At 43.0% G+C, this 19267-nt stretch overlaps 1 protein-coding gene across 1 annotated transcript in view; it reads left to right on the top strand.

The window, feature by feature from the left end:
- Positions 1-13516: 13516 nt before the first annotated feature.
- Positions 13517-19267, top strand: part of RNF217 (ring finger protein 217) — a 55107-nt gene continuing 49356 nt past the window's right edge. Inside the window, exon 1 of the mRNA XM_054280248.1 lies at positions 13517-14152. Coding sequence (XP_054136223.1) covers positions 13517-14152 — 636 coding nt within the window. The remainder of the gene's footprint in view (positions 14153-19267) is intronic.

Here is a 19267-nt window from a genome sequence, read left to right as displayed (position 1 = left end):
ATTAAGAAAAATATTAAAGGCAATCTAGAGTTGAAGAAAATTTTGAAGTTCCATTGAAAGCAAAAGCAAAGGAATGAAGAACATTTTTAACCTCCACTAGCTTCAATAAGACTTAAATATGTGATTAAAGGTAAGTGCATACTTTTATGAATAAGAATTCTTTAATGACCCTTAAATCTACAGCTGTCTCATTGACATTATCTAGAGTGGAACCAGAAATTGTTTCCGGTAATCTGAGGCTAAATTACTTGAAAATGAAATTCTATGATGAGCAAGGAACAATGATTCATGTTAGAAACCTAAGTTCCCTCTCCTTCTGTCAGTCAAAACCAAATCTAAATCCTCACCTCACACAAAATCCTTAAGGGTTTTTATTATTGCTAAACTACTTGAAAATTAAACTTTAGGAAGAACAAGGCACAATGATTCATCTTAGAAATCTACTGTTCCCTTTCTTTCTGTCAGTCAACTTCAAACCTAAATCTTCACGTCACATATACAAAATTCTTACAGTCTTTTATTCTTCCCCATTCTCAGGACTCTATCTGGTCAGTGATCCCAAGATACGTTAGAAAGTCTCTTTTCCCAGCCCGGCGGTCAAAGAAGGAGTCAGAGCTCTTCAGTTCTCGGTCTCAAGGTTGTTTATTGTGTCTTATATATAAAATTCTTTCTCCTGACCAGCTGAGGTCTGGTCAGCAGGACAGACAGAGGCACTCTGGCTGCCCCCGGGGCGGTGTTATCTTTTTATATATAAAAGTACGTGTACAATATTTACAATTACTTTCCAATACCTATCACCTATGTTAGACAGTGAACTTCTACTCTAGACCAATCTAAAAGTGCCAACATCACAGCAGAAGATGGAGGCCAAGAAGAAGAAGAAGGAGAAAGGCTGGACATGCCCAGATTCCTCCATCTTGCCCCCTGAACCCCCATTCTAAAAACTTCAAAAATCTATTTTTTCACCCAGTGATAAATTCACTATCATTCTACTTAAACTTTCGTGGCTTGTAATTCTTCATATAAGGTTGGTAATTATCTTTTCCAAGGGCTAAATCAAAGGCACAGAGGTCTTGGGCTCTGTGCAAAGGTCTCTGAGCCCTCCGGCAGGTGTTCGAGCTCTCAACAGGAATTTCCTGGGTTCTGACAGCCCATCTTTATTATTTTATTTGTAGTTTTTATTTTCTTCTTAAAACTAGAGAGGAGCTATCTAAAAACTATTTTTGCTCAGATCAAGACTTCATAAAACTCTCTTAAAAATTGATGGCCTCATAAAGTAGCAGTCAAACATGCTGAAGTTGCATTTGAGCAAATCTGTACAAGAAATCCTACTTCACTTTAAAACATCAGAGCTGTCAGCTCTCATCCCACTGCGTGCAGGTGATGTATCCTGCAGTGTCCTGTGCACACAGCAGGGCCAGTGCAGACACTGCAGTCCCACAGCATTGCTGAGCCAGCTGAGGGCCACATGTGGGGCAGGTGCCACACAGACAATGTGGCTGCTCAGCCCTGGTCCTGTGTCCCAGGGGCATGTGAAAAACCCCTCCAAATCACAGGCCCAATAGCTGAGGTACTTCTGGTCTTTATGAGCAGCGCTGGTGAACTTTTTCATAGTGCCACCTTCTCATTTGACTCAGGCCTTTTAGGGGGTGGTCACCATTCCCTACACATTTGTTGAAAGAAAATTGCAAGGGGGAAACCCCTGATCTTATAAAAGTTGAAACTCGATATTCCATCATTATACTGGTGTTTTATCCCCTTTAAAAACCCAAGGCAGCACTAGAAGTGTCTCTCTTGTCTTTTTAAATTGTCTCTTCATCTCCAGGGTTCCTTCACCTTCTGAGATAAAGAGATCTGTTAATAAAAAATTGCAACAGGAATTTCAATTTATTGAATGTTTCGTTGTGGTTTTTTCCCAATAAAGTAGGGAAAGCCCGAAGAATATTTATACGTTTAATATTTCTTGCCTTCTTCCTTGTACTCCATTTCTACATTTTTTTACATTGCACTCTGAAGAAGAGAGGTGAAAGAGCTGGACTCCAGAATAAGAGGTCTTTATATTTTTGCTCTTCCTAATCTGAGTAGTGAAATGCTTTTATTATTTTTATGGAAAATATAGCTTTTTCTCCTAAAGTGTTTATTGTATTCTACAGCCTTCTAATCCAAGAGTTGTACACTTCTGTCTGTGGAAGTCTGACTTGGTTGTTGCCTGACAGTATTGTCCTAGTAGTTCTTCCCTTAAACACAAGATGTCAGGTTTTCAACCCAAATATCTCTAAGCAAGTGAAAAATGTTCTTGGCATTGGATAAATTCCAGTATCACTGGAAAGAAGAAAATCACTAAAAAAATAAGCAATGGTTGAACAGTTGCTTTAACTGGTATGACAAGACCATTAGTTCCCTGTGTATCTAAATTAGTGCCATGTTGGAGATGCCAGAGTAGGAAATTGGATCTCACACTCCATATTATGAGATTGGCAAAAGGCAAAACATAGTACTATCATTTGATCTTGGTAAATTTTATTTGAACACTGAAGGCCTACTCTTCTATGTCCTTCTGAAAGACAGGAGACAGAGCAAAATAAGTATGCAGAATTATGGGGTTGGAATAAAACATAAAAGTCTTTCTGTTTAGAAAAATCTCCTCTCTGAAATCAGATATTTTTTTAAATAGTCTATGGTCTGTTGAACAAAAGTAGCAGTCGTTCTGAGGCATGAAGCAGGGAACATTTGGGTCCAGATCCAAATGTTCCCAAAGTGTTTTTGTTTTTTTTTTTTAAGTTCCATTAAAGCTTTTAATGGACAGCACTGTGGATCAAAACTAATGCTACCATGGGAAAGTGTTTTTGTTCTTAATCTCTGATCAGATCCAGCACACACACATGGCCTGGCTGCCAGCTGAAGGCATGGTTAGCCCTTGAAGGAGCATGTTCCTGGTCTGAAATGGCAGAATGACACTCACATTCATCATGCGCTCTTAACAATCACTCTTTAGCCTTTAGTGACTCATGTATTTAATAAAATTGCTTTTTTGCATACGCCCCATGTTGATTTTACACCAGGTCCTACATTCATGAAAGGTTTATTTTCTAGTCAACTGATGCATTTCACTGGTTTTTTGATTGCAGGTCTCAAAGTCAGTACAAAATGGAATTCAGCCTTGGTGAATTTAGCCTAGGTGAAGGAAAGCTCTCACACCAAGTTTCCATATATTTGTTTATAATATAATCCAGAAATTATTAACTATAGAACTCCATATGTACTAAATGCATTTTAAAATAAAAACCCTTAATGTTTGATTTCCTCTAGGATACAGCTAAAGCTGCTTGAATGCTTTAGGATTTGAAATTACAATATCTTCCTGTACGTAGTGATGCCTTTTTTCCCCTAATCCAGAAGAGACCAGAATTGAAGCACTTACAGTGGTCCCTTACTTTGTGCAGAGCTTTAGAGATAATTAGTGGAGGAACAATAAAAATTCAAGTACTAAAAGCAAAATCTGCAAAGCAATAATCCATAGCAGATAACTCCACAATCACTTAATATAGGGCAAGATATCAGGCAGGAGAATAATGTCCTGGAAACATCCACATACAAAAATGGAGAAAGCAAACTGAGAAAACAAAGAGATCTGTACTGATAAAGTCACAGAAGTGGCTTTTCAGGAAGTAAACCTGTAGAGGAGTGGAGGCAGGACTTAAAAAAAAACAAAACTAAAAAAAAACCCAAAAAAAAAACCAAAAAAAAAAAAAAAAAAACCAAACAAAAACTTGGCAACCTACTTGTTTCCCCTCCCGAATTCTCTGCAACAGGATTTCCTCTTCACATCATGTGGAGCCATGTAAATATGCCCCCTTTGGCTACGTGACAGGAATCATTTCCTCCACCCTGCTTGCAGGGAAGGAAAGCAAAAAAGAAAGGTCAGGATCTTGGGGATTTGTATTAGCAGAAAGCACTTAGTCAGGAAAAGGATAAAGATTACAGGGGAAGTAGTGCTATTCATCTGTAATCCTTTTCTGTTGCACACACTTTATATATTAATAATAAAAAATATGTGGAAAAAATTAAGCTTTACTATTCTGCACTTTCAATTCTTCATTGGTATTTAATGAAGGTATAAAGATTTCAAAATGTCCTAGAAGAAACTCATAAGCTGAAATTTTGCTAGCATCCACAAATGTGAAAGCAAACATTTTTCCCTGGTATAAGTTCCAGGGGAAAAAAAATTGCACTGCAAGTGAAGTTATTAACCAGGAAAAAGCTTCCTTAATTGTTTGCTTGCAGGAATTGTTGTGATTGTTCCCAGTCAGCCTTCTGTGTGTTCAGTGCTCCAGCAGAACTGGGACCCTAACTCATGCTTAACACAGCTGCACAGAAAAAGCCCAGGCTCCTGCAGCAGCACTCTGCCTAAACACTGAGGTGACAACAGACACCTGCTTTTCCCAGCTCTGATCAATGTGCAGGAGTTTTGCTATCAACACACAGATTCATAAAAACCAGTAAAAAAGCACTTTTATAGTAGACTTTAGTCTCTTTTCCTACTTATGCAATATATGCACAGTACAGTCAATATATCTTTGATGGAAAGATAATTTCTAGAAAAGCATCTATTCTTGAAGACTTTAGGTGCTATAAAGTCTGTTACAAACTAGATTTGTATGTTGAAACATAGTTTACTAGTTTTTTTTATTATATTAAGACATTTTATTGAAACAAGACTAATACAGTCAAGTCAAACTCCTTTGTAAAACTGTGATTTTTTTTTTTACTGTTACTCACTAGCTTTTAATCACTCTATATATTTTCTCTCTGCTCATGAAATAATTGAGCAATGCTAGGACTCACACAAGTCCCCATTGAACTCTACTGGATACAGCCCCACCTGATGATCCTTCCCTACTGATAGTTACCTCTTGAATTAATTTATCCATTTTTTCATCTATATTTTACGTGTATACAACTTCCGTTGCAATGTAATGTGCTTTAAACAATAATATTATGCAGCATTAAGATAAATGCTTTACCCTTTTTTAAATATGTGCATTCTTAGTCAATTTTAGACATTTTAGACCAATTTATTGTACTGTTGATGAGATTAAAGAAACTGAGAAGGCGATATCTAGAAGTACATTATGTTAACATACACTGCTAACTGATTTATTTAAATAAACACATCTTGTTTTGGATATTTTTTCATTGGCATTGGTGCAAGCTAAACCAGTTTACCTTGACTAGCTCTGAATTGCACCAATTTAACTTCACTGATCTAAAATCATGCTGTTAGTGCTATGTTCAGATCAATTCTTAGCTAAAAAAATATTCCATTTACTTTATAGTTGCATCTCAAAGGAACAACAGATAAATGTTTTCACTGGAAAATAAGTAATAATAGATGCACTTCATTAGTATCCACAGAATAAAGTAAGCCTACAGCTGTTTCACATATTATTGCTTAACTAGTAGTCTTCTAGCATTAGACTTTTTCATATGCAAAAAAGGTTATAGGCAACAAAAACTTAAAAGACAAATCTGATTGCAAGTCCACAATTGTCCTCCTCTTTATTCTTATGCTGTCTCTTATAAGCAGATCAAATCACTCCAACTGGCAAGTGAGATCACACTAAATCAAGCAATCATAAGTAGTCAGATACCTCCTGATCTAATTAATAGAAAGAGCACTGTTGCAATTCTATTTACTATTTCTTTATAAAATCTGCCAGTGTTCATATGAAACTGAAACTTATGACTGGCACTGAAGAACATGAATTAGTGGGAATTTTCTCCAGTAATCTGCTTCAAGTTTGTCTGAGGTTTAAAGTGAAATCAACGCTTTTTAAGTTAGTGCTCCACAGCTGTATCAAATAAGTTGGCTTGGTTCTTCCTCACAAACTCATGTAACAAGAGCCATCACAGCAGCTGATTTCCCAGCAGACAGCCACGTGAGTGGCTCCTTGGGAAGGCTCCTGTGATAGCTTGGCATTTCTGACTTTTAATGTTGCTGATAAGCATACCAGAACCACAAAACAAAGTGCAAGGCTTTCACTGCAGCTTTGGCCTGCCAGCAGTCTCAGATTCCACTCTGACAACATAAGGATTTTGTTTTCTGCCCAGACAGTACCTTCAAATGCTACATTTTTTCTCCCAAGTCAGGCTTCCCTAGGATAAGAAGTTTACTGATGCCCTTTTATTACGCCAGGGATTGTTCTGACATTTCCATCCAGGACTTAATCTGCAAACCACACAGCTGACCTTGCTGTTAGGGCATGATGTACCAACGTTGTGTCTAAAAAGGCTACTAAGAAACAACTTCTGAAGGGAGAGTGCAAACCATTTTTTACCTCTATTTATCAGGTTCCTAGCTGAACTTTTCTTTCAAAACAGCTTTCCATTGCAGTATGTAGATTGTTCTAGCTGGCCAGCACTTTCTAATAGTATTGCTGGTGCCTGTTTTAAAACAAGACATGTTAGATAAGAGAATATAGGAAAAGACTTCTAGAAACAGTTTTTTCAATGTCGCTGAGTACTAAGTGCAAAAAGATTCATGAGGTTCATTACTCATGCAGGTACAAGAGTGTGGTCTTCAGCTGTATACAGCAATTCCTAAAGTAAAACACATGCCTTTTACCAACAACTTTTCAGTGTATGCAATGAAGGCTTTAAGAATCAACCTTTACGTTAAAGTGTGGACAAGCCAAGAATGCTCCATGAAAACAAACAGTCCATAGCAAAAGTATTGAAATTACCTTTCAAGGAAACAATTTAACTGAATCCCTGTTAATTGCTGTGTCTGAGCAGCAATTCAGAAAAGACATGGCTCCTGACATTGTGTTGTGTCACACACTGGATCTGTGTAGCAGCAAGTTCAGTATTAAGTTTTGTTAAGGCAATTGCTGTCTTGCCTGTTTCCATTTTTGATGCTTCTCAATCCCCACTGCAGTCAAGCTATCTATAGAATAATCAATTGAGCGTATAATCAATATATCACCACTTTAATTTTGCAGAGTCATAATTCAGACTCCTATTTTCCGTCTAGCTGAGATTTTCTTATCATGGTACCTCCACAGTGAAGCCAGCTTTACAGGCTGGAAAGCACAGGGACTTGCAAATTAGGGACAAAGCCATAAAATATATCTGTATTTTTACCTGTGACGTTATGAAAACAGCATCATCTCACTCTGCAGAATGACTTAGTGAGTGTAGTCAGACATTACTTCTTGTGGCAGTAACAAAAATGAATTTGTGGAGAGAAATTACAGTATTTTGATCCTGCTAGTGAATTAGGTTTTATTCTGGCCTTTCTTTCCTTGGTGTAATTGTCACACATACCCTACTAAATACCTCTTTTGGTATACTTGATAAAATCCCACTGGAAATCTGGACACATGATCTGAGCAAGGGAAAATGTTTAGATCCCTGCATTCATACACAAAGAGAGCATGAGGCTGAAGGTGGGTTAAGTTCCTGGTGTTAGCTTATGCAAATAAAACCCTCACAGCACATACAGTGCTGTTCAGTAATGATGACAGCCCAGCAGAAAAATTCTTGCGAATGTGGTGTTCTGCAGTCAAATGAATTAAAAATGGAGAGAAGTATCTGAACATATGTAATTTTACTTTTAACTATAAAACGTGCTATTAATGAGCTGATTTCACATGAATGAGGAAATGACAGTGTTTTGTCTGTGATACAGTGGTGGTACCTCGAGCATCAGCCAGGACCAGGGGATTCACAGGGTCACACAGTGCTGCAGCTGCCAACACTCCTTGTCACACACGGCTTACAGTCTAAATAATGGAGACAGGCAAAGGGTAAAAGGGGAAACAGAGATACAGGAGTATCTCATCCAAGGTCACACAACTGGTCAGTAACAGAGCTGAGATTAGAAAAGGGGCCCCCCAGGTCCCCACCCCAGTGCCCTGACCACAAGCCCTCACTGCCATCCGTGCCTGGCTGGCGAAAGCAGCTCCACTTGTTAGAGCAGCTTCCTATGCAGACGTGGTGAGTCTCCATGGAGTCACAAAGCGTGTAATGGGAGTCTCTGCTGATAACAGTGGGGGTTGCTGAATTACAGAGATGAACTTAAGCAAGTCTTCAAAAACATTCTGAAATTTGGCTTTAAGAAGCAAAGCAGCATAATTTAAAAATAGCTAATTTGAATAGCTTTATGTATCCCCAATGTCTGATCAGGTTAATGACTTAATTTCACTTTTTTTTTTTTCCTGAAATCCTTTTAAATTATTTGCATAGCAAAAACCCCCTCTAGTACAAAATGAGAAAAGCACAATTTGATAATCCAGTAATAAGGGTAGACAATTGTTTTAACAAATGTTCAACTGCTTTTCAGGCCTGAAGCTAAGAAGGAAAAGACAGCAATTTGCACATCAGAGAATGACTCACAATATTTTCAAAAACGTAGCTGCTAAGTCTTTATTTTACAAAACATTCTATTTGTGTGTCATTCTGCATAGTTAATGAAGCAATAATAGCTATAAAATATACTAGCCCTTCAGCAGAATTTACTCTCACTGTGGTGTTGTCAGGTAATCCTGTAGCCAACTATTACTACAAAACTAAATTCAAAGGAATACTAATAAAAAAAAGCAGTGATGAAGAATTCTTTCTTTGGGAGAGTCTTAAAATGCTGATGTAATTTAGCATGGTCTCATGGCTGTACTGCTGCTGATGGTGGTAAATAACTCCTGCTTCCACAAAATGATTGCATTGCACCCAGGCTGTGCATCGAGGCATTTCATTCCAGATTAATGCTGATAAATGATCTGGGTGTTGTCTGTTGTTAAGGAAAAAACAGTGATTGTGGGATACATGGAATGTAACTTGAATCTGGTGTGCTTCTGGGACTAACAGTGAATAAGTTCACCTGGGGAAGCAAGCCATGGTCATGAGATTCCTAGCTCAGTTTCTCAGTTTTACCCTCAAGAACTTGAAAATATACACTCTTGTTCTATGAAAAGCAAGTTTCCTGCTTCACTCAAGTGGTTCTTTGCATTTGTTGAAGACGAAAGTGATTCCTGATTTATGAACCCAGGTGACATAATGGACATAATGTGGTCAGAAAATCCTGGAAGAATAAAAGATTTGAGTGATGAGGAGAGGGAAGTAATTTCCATCAGCTTAAGTTTCTGGTTGGTCTAGCCTTCAGTGGGAAACTGGATTCAGCAATATCCAGAACACAAAGGCAGGTATGAGCCTACAAAGCTGTAGGCTAAATACAGATCTTTGTGACAATTTTAAGAAGTGAAGATGTGATAGGAAAAAGGATAAACATACTAAAAATTAGTGATGCAGGCAGAAAAACAAGAAAATAAAAACAGTGTTGCAAGTGTAAAAAAGGACTTTGAAGAAGTGTGTAGAATTAATAATTCCAAAACAAGAGAAGCAATTAAGGTTCTAAGTGTCCTTTAAAGTATGACTTGAGACATTGATAAGATCTGTTGGGAAAGATCCAGAAATTCTAGAAAAGCATTTTCTCTCCTTAGCCCAGATGTGGGCAGTAAGTACCATAGGTAGTACAATGGGTTTGATCTGTTTAAGCAACTGTGTAAGATACACAGTTATGTTTTGAAGGTTGTTTCCATAGTGCCAGATAAAAATAATGGCACAGACTGTTTTCCAAATAAATACTGTAACAATTAAACTAGGCACACAGTCATTCTTCCTGATCTAATTAGGATGCTCATAAGAAATTATTCTAGTGCATGCCTTTTTCTAACCTACACTTTCTGTAACATATATGTGAATCTTCCACCTCACAAGATGAACAGAAGCCCAAGGATCCCCCTCAGAATGTAAGTTCTGCACCCAATGACCCAGTACCATATTGCCAGCTAATTACTTACTACATAGAAAAAGAAGAATTCACATTTCCTCAGAGGCTATCAGCATAAGCCCAGAAGGATGAATGTTAATTAATTATTCTAAAAGCATTAATTATTTTTAGTAAAAGTAATTTTCAAGAAGTCTCAGGAATCACAGCCCTGGGAAATTAAATCCTCCTTTCACATATAAGTATACACACAGATAGATATATGACACAAACAGCACAGTTGTTTAGCTCTGTTGCTGAAAGTATCTAATCAGTTTTGTAATTCATTACAGAACTGCTTTCATGACTGTGCATAGCAACGAGTTCTGCAGTTTGCCTATATGCTGCATAGCCCAGTAGTTTCTATTGCTGAAATTTTACATAAGCTCGTGCTCTTTGATTAAAGGAAAGCAAGGGAGGTAGGGAAGAAGGAAAGAAAACAGAGAGAAAACAAGGGTGGAGATTCTCAGGCATTACTCTGGAAAGTTTCACAAATTTGGAAAAATGCAATTAATTGATGCAATAGCCACCACAACCTCCTTGTTCAGTGTGAATAATTAATAACAATAATAATAAAAAACGCAAAACAATCCCAAATTTGGGCATTACTAGAACCTTGGTTCTAAGCTGTGGAACTTTAAAATCAGGCATGAGTAAAAGGACCAGCCATAAACATAGCTATTCAAACCAAACCCTCCAATTTTATTAAACAGAGAAGAAAAGTATTATGGAATTTGCTACGTTCCCAAAGATAAGCAAATCTAGCTTCTGCTGGACAGAGCTTTCCAAAACCAGGGATGTCTCACAAATAATTAATGCCCTGCCAGCTGCTTCTTCATACTTCATTTGCAGAGTTCAAATGTGTGAATCTCTGTGGAGTTTGACTTGGCAGTACATCACAGGGAGAAAAGTGATTTTTCAAGCAACTAGGCTCAGTTCTACACAACTGTGCTCAAACATAATGAAGTTCTTGTAAACCAAACAGTTTGGCGATAAAAAGGTTTATCTCTGTAGGATAATTTATTTTAATCTGTTATCTCATGCATATCCAGCAGTGCTGCTATCTTTGTAATATCTTCTGTAAGGCTAGACATGCTCTACAGAGAGTGTAAAATGTGTCAATCTAAAATCACGTTTTAAACCAAGAAAGTTTTAGCAACAGACTCATTCTGGATGCAAATCTGACTCGTGGTTTCTCAAAATCTGGGCAACAGCCAGCCTAAAACACATCATGCAGCCTGTCAGCAGCAGTGCAGCCTCTTTGGGATCCACACATTCATCCCTGTACAGACTCGTGCTTCGTGCACCCAGGCACCCACCAGCAGTGCAACAGAACCAGCACCCCTCAATGACTGCTCCGTCTCTCACCAGCTCTCTTGCAGAATAAGCAAGGGCCATGCAACACAAAATCCTGTTCTGTCGGATTACTGGGGGCTGGTGGGAGGCTGGGGTGGTCTTTTTGTGAAAATTCTCCCTTAATGGCATTCAAATATGAGTCTGTGTAAAGGCACAGGGGAAAGGCCATCAGTACATACTAGCAGGTCATGTTATGTTTTCCTCAAGCCTGTTTTTTTTTGTCTGTCTACTAGTGTATAATTTCATACTTTTTCAACATACCTGAGAGAATACATCCAGAATATGGCAAAGACTTGTTGCAAAGACTTGGTTGATATGTTTGTCAAAGAGTGGGAGAGTCCCCTTGGGGGCTGCTCACCAGCCAAGGCCAGGGCAAATCCCATAACCTCACACAGAACGGGGACCCTGGGAACAGCTGGGCTGGCACATCTGCTCAGTCTTCACAGCCAGGACCAGCAGGACCCATGGCTGGGCACAGGCCACTGAACTACCCGTCCTTAGACCACAGGCTAGTAGGGCACAGACAATTCTGTAACTCCTATGTGCTTCATGCTTCCCCTCAGATAAGCATGATTATCATTGCCATCCTGAATTCCTGAAGGACCCTTTTCCCCTGCTGTGGTTTAGCACACACATTTCCAGATTAACAGTGGAGCAACATTCTGGCTTTTACAATGATGCTAACCATCTTTCTAGTTTTTACTTGAAGTTCTAAGTTCTTAAGTGGTAGGCCTGAAGGAAATTATAATGTTTATTCAATCATTAGAAGTTCTACACTTGGTATTTTCAAAGTAAGCTTTGGGATCATAATCCCTAAAGGCTCAAGTAAGAAAATTTACACATATTGTTTAAAAGAAATAACTCCTCTACATTGTTTTCCTGGAAGAGTAACTATAGTTGGACATTGCACAAATTCATACCCACTGACTCTCACATCTAATTGGGTCTGCAAGAAATACAGTATTTTCAAGACCAAGAGCCCCTCCAAGCCAGCAGCTGTTGTCAGTTGCTCCACAGAGCCTGCGGTGCCTCCAGCCTTCAGCAGCCACCCTGTGTGACTTTCAGAGAGGCTCAGCTCCGTCCCAGAGTGCACATGTACTTCAGTGCCACACAGGAACCAAAAGCTGGACTGCCTGCATGCAGTGTTCTCAATGCCCTGACTGTGGGACACTGCAGCTGAGCAGCTGCGCTGCTGAGCTCAAACACAGAGCCAGGCAAACGCACGGAGCTGCTCCCTGCGTGAGCCCGAGATCATGAGCTCACTGGGCTTGAGGGTACGACATGCAGACAGCCATGATGTCCCTGATTGTCATCGCCCGACCTGCAGACCTCCTCCTCTCACTCTAGTTAAGCCAAACACCATGTCCTCTCAAGCAGAGCATCTAATTAATCTCTGAGGAACACAAAGTTCGGGATGGAAACTGCACAATCCATGGTAAGGATTGCTGCAGCATCAGTTCCATGACATCTTCTCTATGTGATGATGTAAATGATGACATCAAGGCCTGGAGATACCATCTTCAAGCAGAGGCACTGGCATACTGACCAGCTCGGGAGCAGAATGTCCATGCATCCCCCTAATCCTCGTCAGTACCTAAAGAAGCAAATATCGTTTCGGACCTGTGTGGATACTCGTGTTGCTAACAGTTTGAATTATTTTTGTGAATTTCACTCTATTGCCTTGATGTTAGTGCGTGGCTCTCACAGCGGAGTCGATGATGCTCACCACAATTTTTTTCCTTCGGGGCTGATTTTTAATCGGACGCTCACCATGTACTCAGAGGACATTAGTCTGCGGCCGGGCCGCAGGTACCGGCACACGTCGGAGGGAACCAGGGGCCCAGGACAACGCCTGGCGCTGCCGATGCCGGGCGCTGCCGTGCGGGCAGCCACGCAGTGTTTACGGCGGCATGAGGGGCGCAGCCGAGCAGCTGCGTCAGCGCGGGCGGGGGCGGGGGCGGGCCGGCCCGGGGAGGCGGGCGCGCCCGGCGGGGCGGCCGCCGCGGGCGGGGGGCGGTGACGCGCGGGGCGGGCCGGGGCGGCTGCGGGGCGCGGCCGGGCGCGCTGCCCCGCGGCACCAGGGGAGGCTGCCCGCGTCCTCCCCGGCATGGGGGTCGGGCTCGGGCCAGCACCCCGCGGGCGGCGCTGACCGGAGCGGCGCTCGCCGCTGCCGCCGCTCCCTGCCCCGCGCCCGCAGCCCCTCGGCGGGGAGACCGGGCGGCGGCGGCCAGCTCCCGCGGGCGGGCAGCGCGGGGTTCGGCGCAGCGGGGCTCGGGACCCGGAAGCAGAAGCGGGGCTGGGAGGCGGCTGGATGGGAAGGAGCGGCGGCGGGCTGCGATGGGGGAGCAGCAGAGCTCGCTGAGCACCCCGCGGGCGGCCGCCGCGCCGCCGAGCCCGGTCGGGGACCCGCGGGAGCCCGGCCCGGACGAGCCGCCTTCGCCGCGAGAGGCGGTCCCGGGCGGCGGGGCGGCCGGGCCGGGGCGAGGCGGAGACCTGCCGCCGGCCGCCGCCGGCCCGGAGCGGCGAGGAGCCGAGGAGGAGGCGGAGGCGGCGGCCGGGCCGGAGCAGCCGCCGGGCTCGGGGGAGCCGGCGGCCCCGGCGGAGGAGGGGCCGGAGGGAGGCAGCGGCCGCCGCCGCCCCCCCCGGCGGCACGTGTACTGCACCGTCTACTGCGTGGAGAATGACCGGCCGGCGGCGGCCCCCGGCTCCCCTCGCGGCGGCCCGGGCGTGGGGCAGCCCCCCGCGCGGCGCGGGGTGGTGTCGGGCGACGACCCGCTGTCGTCCGGCGGTAGCATCGAGGTGGTGGACTTGTACCTGCTGCCCGAGCCCTTCTCCGGGCTGATCGCGGGCGAGTTCGGGCCGCTGCTGGTGCTGAGCTGCCGCGTGTGCCTGGAGGAGAAGCCCATCAAGCCCCTGTCCTGCTGCAAGAAGGCGGTGTGCGAGGAGTGCCTCCGGCGGTACCTCAGCTCCCAGGTACTTGCCAGCGGGCGCAGCCGGGGTGTGCTGGGGGGGCTGTGGCCGCAGCGTGCTCGGGCAGCCCGGCGAGTGGGGCTGGGCCATGAGGTGCGGAGGGAGAGCGAGCCTTTCCCGTCCCGTACGGAACGCGTTCGGCCGCCACCTGCGTGCGAGCTGCGCAGTTAGCGACCGAAGCGCTGCTCTGCGCGTTCGTACGCGGCTGGTCGCTAATGCGTTTTTAGGCTCTGGCCGTCTTTATAAGAATTTCCGCTTTGAAATCTCAAACTCCTGCTGTTACCTGGCCGGCGGCACCAGTTTTCTTGTAAGAGGCGGCCAAGGAGTGATAAGGGATAAGGAGCGGAGTTCGGGAGCGCTGGCAGCCGCCTCCGAAGCGGCTCCTGGAGTCGAGGCTTTGCCCGCTGCCGCTCCATGGTCGGGCCCTCGGTGCAGCCGCTCGGCCTGCTCCTCGCAGGACACTGCATTTGGTGTTGCACCAGTTGTGCTAGCTTAAAATAGTGTGTGTGTGGCTGTTGGTGAACAATTGCAGTTAACAACAGTAAACAATAACTTCTTTGGAGGAAAAAAGTTGAAAACAACTTTTCTATCCTGAGCAGGCAACTGGTCATCCTGGTAGATAGCTGGCATATAGGGTGCTTACATGTTCATCACTGTTTTGTCGGTCAGAACTGCTATTTCAAGCCGAAATTAGCTTTATAACTAAGCTCTGTCTTTGCTCTGTTATTCTGTAGTTAGTTTAGCACACTGAATATTTGTGTGTTTCTGCTGCTAGTGTAGTCATTCCCTAAACACGAAGAACAAGGGGAGAAGTATGGTGTGTGCGTGAGAAAAACAAAATCAACTAAACCTGTTGTGTACCACCTTTATGCTTTTATTCAGCAGAAGCTTTTAGGATGTGCCTGGTGGAAACATGCTCGTTTGTTGGTGGAATGAATTTTTTCACCTGTTTGGGGCTTGGTGCTTTGCTGGGGCAGTTTGTGCTCCTACTGGGCTGTATGTGTAGGGAAGGAATGGATGATTACAGCTATTCCTGCACTCCATAAATAGTTGACAGGCCTCTTCTGACCAGAGTACATTTCACTACTTGGAAATTGTACGTGAAGTGCAAGTTGCTCCTCTCTGGGCCCTGGTAGCCTATGCATAATTTGCTGGTGCTGGTAGTATTTGTTTTGGCTAATAGTAAACTCAGTAGCATTTTTATGATCTTGTTTGGATATGTTTAGATAATAGCGAAGGGCTTTACTTGGGAACTGATGGATTGGATGGTCAGATGTAACGTTTTGTGTGTTTCCTGTAACACTGAAACTCAGGAACACTTAATAAGCCTTCTTGAGACTTCATGCACAGAATGATTTGATTTGTAGATAAGTGGTAGACTGCAAACTCTCACTAAGTTTTTAGATTATATTGTCAGTGCACATTTGTGGCTTTGATATCTGCCACTGAGGTCATATGTCAGAGTATTGCCTTTCATTTCAGCTGGAAGTTGACAAGTGTTGTGATGTCAGGGTGATCTTCCCCATGTCCTGCAGGTGCCTGCAGTTTGCAGTGATGTAATAAACTTACATGATCTGGTATCTAAAGCCATACTGAAGAACTCTTCTGCCTGGTTTAGGCTGAGCTCTGGGAGGAGGCAGCAGCAGCTTGGGGGCTGAAATAGCTGGCTGGCCTGGGAAGTGGGTATTTGTGCTATGGAGTGGGTTTAGCATTGGCCAGGTGTTGGATGTGTATGCAGGGATGCCCTCCAAGGAGGCCACTACTATTGCTCAGCATCTGCAAAGCTGGTCCCAGCAGCTGGGGAAAGGAAGGCACACATATGGCACATGGCCATATGGATACTTAACTGCTGTGCTTTAAAGGTGGGGCAGGGATGCTGATCCTGAGGAGTGAGATTCACAGAGCACTTCTGTGGACATGTTGTTACAGATGCTTTTACGACCAGGCAGAATTTTAGCTGCTTGATAAATTTGTTAGGGAAAAGTGAAACAAAATGCAACAAATAACAGTCCAATGTGTTCTTCCCTTATCTTCCTTTTTGAAAAGGACAAGAAAGCGATATTTCTTCAAGAGAACAAGAAGTCTCCTTCCTTTGTGCAGTGGAAGGACCCTGTGAGTCATTCTGGAGAGAGAGAAAGACATCTCTGTGTCAGTTATGTTAGAAGAATTTCTGGGAAGGATGAATGAAAAGCTAGTATAGGTTAGAAATCAAGTTACCTTTCATCTTTGAGACTTTGCATGTTTTGTAGGAAATTAAAAAAAATTGTGAGATGTTCAAAAGGTATAAATGCTGAAAAACTGGTTTTGTTTGAAAATATTAAAAGGTCTTACTTTTGGATATGATTAGCCCGATTTAAGAATGTATGTAAAATTGAAAACAAACAAAAAACAATTGAAAAAAAAAAGCCAAGCAGCATTGTGAATAGTTTAGATCTGGTTTTCTTATCAGAGAAATAGTAATCGCTGCCCGGACTTACTCCACATCTCTGGAGGAGTGATTTCTCATGCTGAAAATGTGGAATATATTGGCAGAAGTATACCATTTAAAATAATTTGTGTAGTCTTTGATGTCTGTGTGTGTTCTCTCACTGGAGAAAGCTGTATTCTTCATGATAGCTTCATTGTGATTCCTGAAATGATGTTTAATGGAGTAGCAAAGTAAAAACTCTGTTAATGCACCATGCTTTCTTCTATGCAAATATATAAAAGCATCAGAACTTCTGCCTTCAAGCCCTTTATAGATAAGAAAAATCAACTGAAGTTTTAAGCATTCTTAAAAGGAATGCCAGATGAAAATACTCCAACTGCAGAGTAGTTGCTCATCGTGCTGGAAAGTGAGGGTAATGTCTGAAGGTCCTTAGAGGTCAAGTCCAGTCTTATCACTGGCACCTTGCTGCATAATCCCTTTCAAAGATTTAGTGGCTGGAGCAGAAGCTTAGCAGGTAAGCCTGGAATGCCCAGGCTGATCTGGAGCCTGACTTTGGGAAATCATGTGACATTACTTCTGCCTCAGTTTAGCTATTCTGTCTCACATCCTGATAGTCACAGAGTACTTGGAGCTCTATGGGGTCTGAGTATGACCAGTTGATCTACAATTCACAAAAATGTTCTCTGACCATTTGTTTGGACTCAAAGAAATTGATGATGTAATTGATGGGTATGGGTTGTTGTGGAAGAGGTTGTGTGGAGCTCAGGATCTGTTGTGGATCCCACAGAGCCTCAGTCAGGTTCCAGCAAGCCCTGTCCCCAGGAACTGATGCAGCCCAGAGCTGTTGTTTGTTATGCTTAATGGGTGAGGTTCAAGAATGTGATTGTCTGAAGGGCTGGTGTTCTCCCTCCATGGACTCTCAGGTGTGTGTTGAGTGAGGTTGGGATCAAAAGTGTGGAAGAACCATTTCCCATTCAGCTGGAAGCTGTGGGTTTCTGCACTCTGTCATCCAGGATACAACCCTGGGATAGGGAAGCAAGAACCAAGACACTTAATCTCACAGGTGTAATATAACATCTGTATCTCCTTCACCTCCTTCACTTCCCATCTTTCTCTTTGTCAAACATGGCAGCAAACCCAAATAATTTCAGAAACTGAGTATACCAAGGTTTGCTAAAAAAGTGATTCACTGCCTAACCACTCTGGGCTGCTTGTATTTTTATGTAAGAGGGAGCATTTCACTTTTCCTATAAAATGGCTGCAAAAGTTTTATAGAAACCTTGGTGCCTGCTTTTTCTACATGCAAATAGGGAAACTTGATAATCCAGTTTTGATGCTGTGCTCATTAGTGAAGCTTTATTTTGTAAATCTTGTAATGCTGTTGGAGTAGTGATTCTTATAGTAAAAGACTTTGGGTGAGTTAAACACCGTACTGTATTCTTCATCAGATTGTATGGCACTTTAATTATAGGAACTCTTAATGAGATTAGTAGCCATGAGTAAATCAGAAGGAATGGTTGGGGGTGGGGAAGGACTGAAGGACTGTATCTGACAGCGTTTTGTGCATGTTTAGCTTTGGTGGGACAAAAATCCTTCTTTCTTCTGATCAGGAAATGTGGAGATCATCCTTCCTCTGCTCAGGACCTCCGTCTTTCTCTGTCTGTGACCTGAGATCTTTTTGACCCCTCTCTTTTCTGTGCATCATTTCTTTCTGAAAGAGCTGGAGAAAAAAATCTGCTGACTGTTACATCAGGATTTTTGTGGGGAATGTGATTATAAACCTGCATAGTGAAGAGTAAAATTGGAGAGCAGTCTGCATCACATAAAACTAGTACTGGCTTGGAGCTGGAGGGCCTTGACACCTGTGTCTTGTCAGGTGTCTGATGGTATCATATAAATGATACATCTTCAAAGCTGAAGTCTGCTGATGAAAACCAGCCAGCAGAAATGTAGGCACCAAGTGCTGAATCATCTGATGGTTAATGAGCTGCTTGTGCCCTGAGTCAAACCAGAGCTCAGAAAGGCCACTGTCATTCAGTGCAGAAGCAGCTCTGTGTTTGCAAGGGTAATTAATCTAAAACCTTGCTCTAACACCAGCTACCGAGTTGCTGGGACGGCTGCACACTGCCTGCCAGGAGGTTGTGGCAGGGTGAGCGACCACCCCTCCAGCTGACATTGCAAGAATGCAGAAGTTTCCAAAGGAGGAAGAGAGGTGCAGGAGAATAAAAGAACCTGCTGGTTTACAGGCTTTCTAAACCAAATCAGCAGCCCCAGCCACTGTATGCTGGCTGTGCTCCTGAGGAAAAGAAGGCAGATAGACTTGGTCCGTCAGATGCAAGCAGCCTATAAGCTGCAGGAGCACCTAAACTACTCTGACATTTTCAGCAAGCGGCTTCTGAAAGTCTGTAGTGTTCTCCTCATGTGTTGTATACAGTACCAGTGTGAAAATGCTGCTGCATAGGCAGATGTCACAGTTCAAGGATGTTACCCAGGTCCCTCTAAGATTGTGAGAGTTACTTCTCTCAACTCTTTCAAGTTGACAAGATACATGGCAGAATTTAAGTCCATCTCGAATGCTTCTTGGTGAATCCAATTTGTGCCAAAACTTAAGTTTGGAACAGTTTACAAAATTTAGCATTGATGAATATGGTTTGAAATTAATTTTAAAGAAAGCTAGTTTTGAGCAATGT

Source organism: Melozone crissalis, unplaced genomic scaffold (assembly GCF_028551555.1).
Source record: "Melozone crissalis strain CALT ecotype California unplaced genomic scaffold, PUWL_Pcris_2 ptg000027l_1, whole genome shotgun sequence".
In the NCBI taxonomy this organism is placed as follows: Eukaryota; Metazoa; Chordata; class Aves; order Passeriformes; family Passerellidae; genus Melozone; species Melozone crissalis.
The sequence above is the reverse complement of the archived record's forward strand: the minus strand, read 5'-3'. Positions and strand labels throughout refer to the sequence as shown.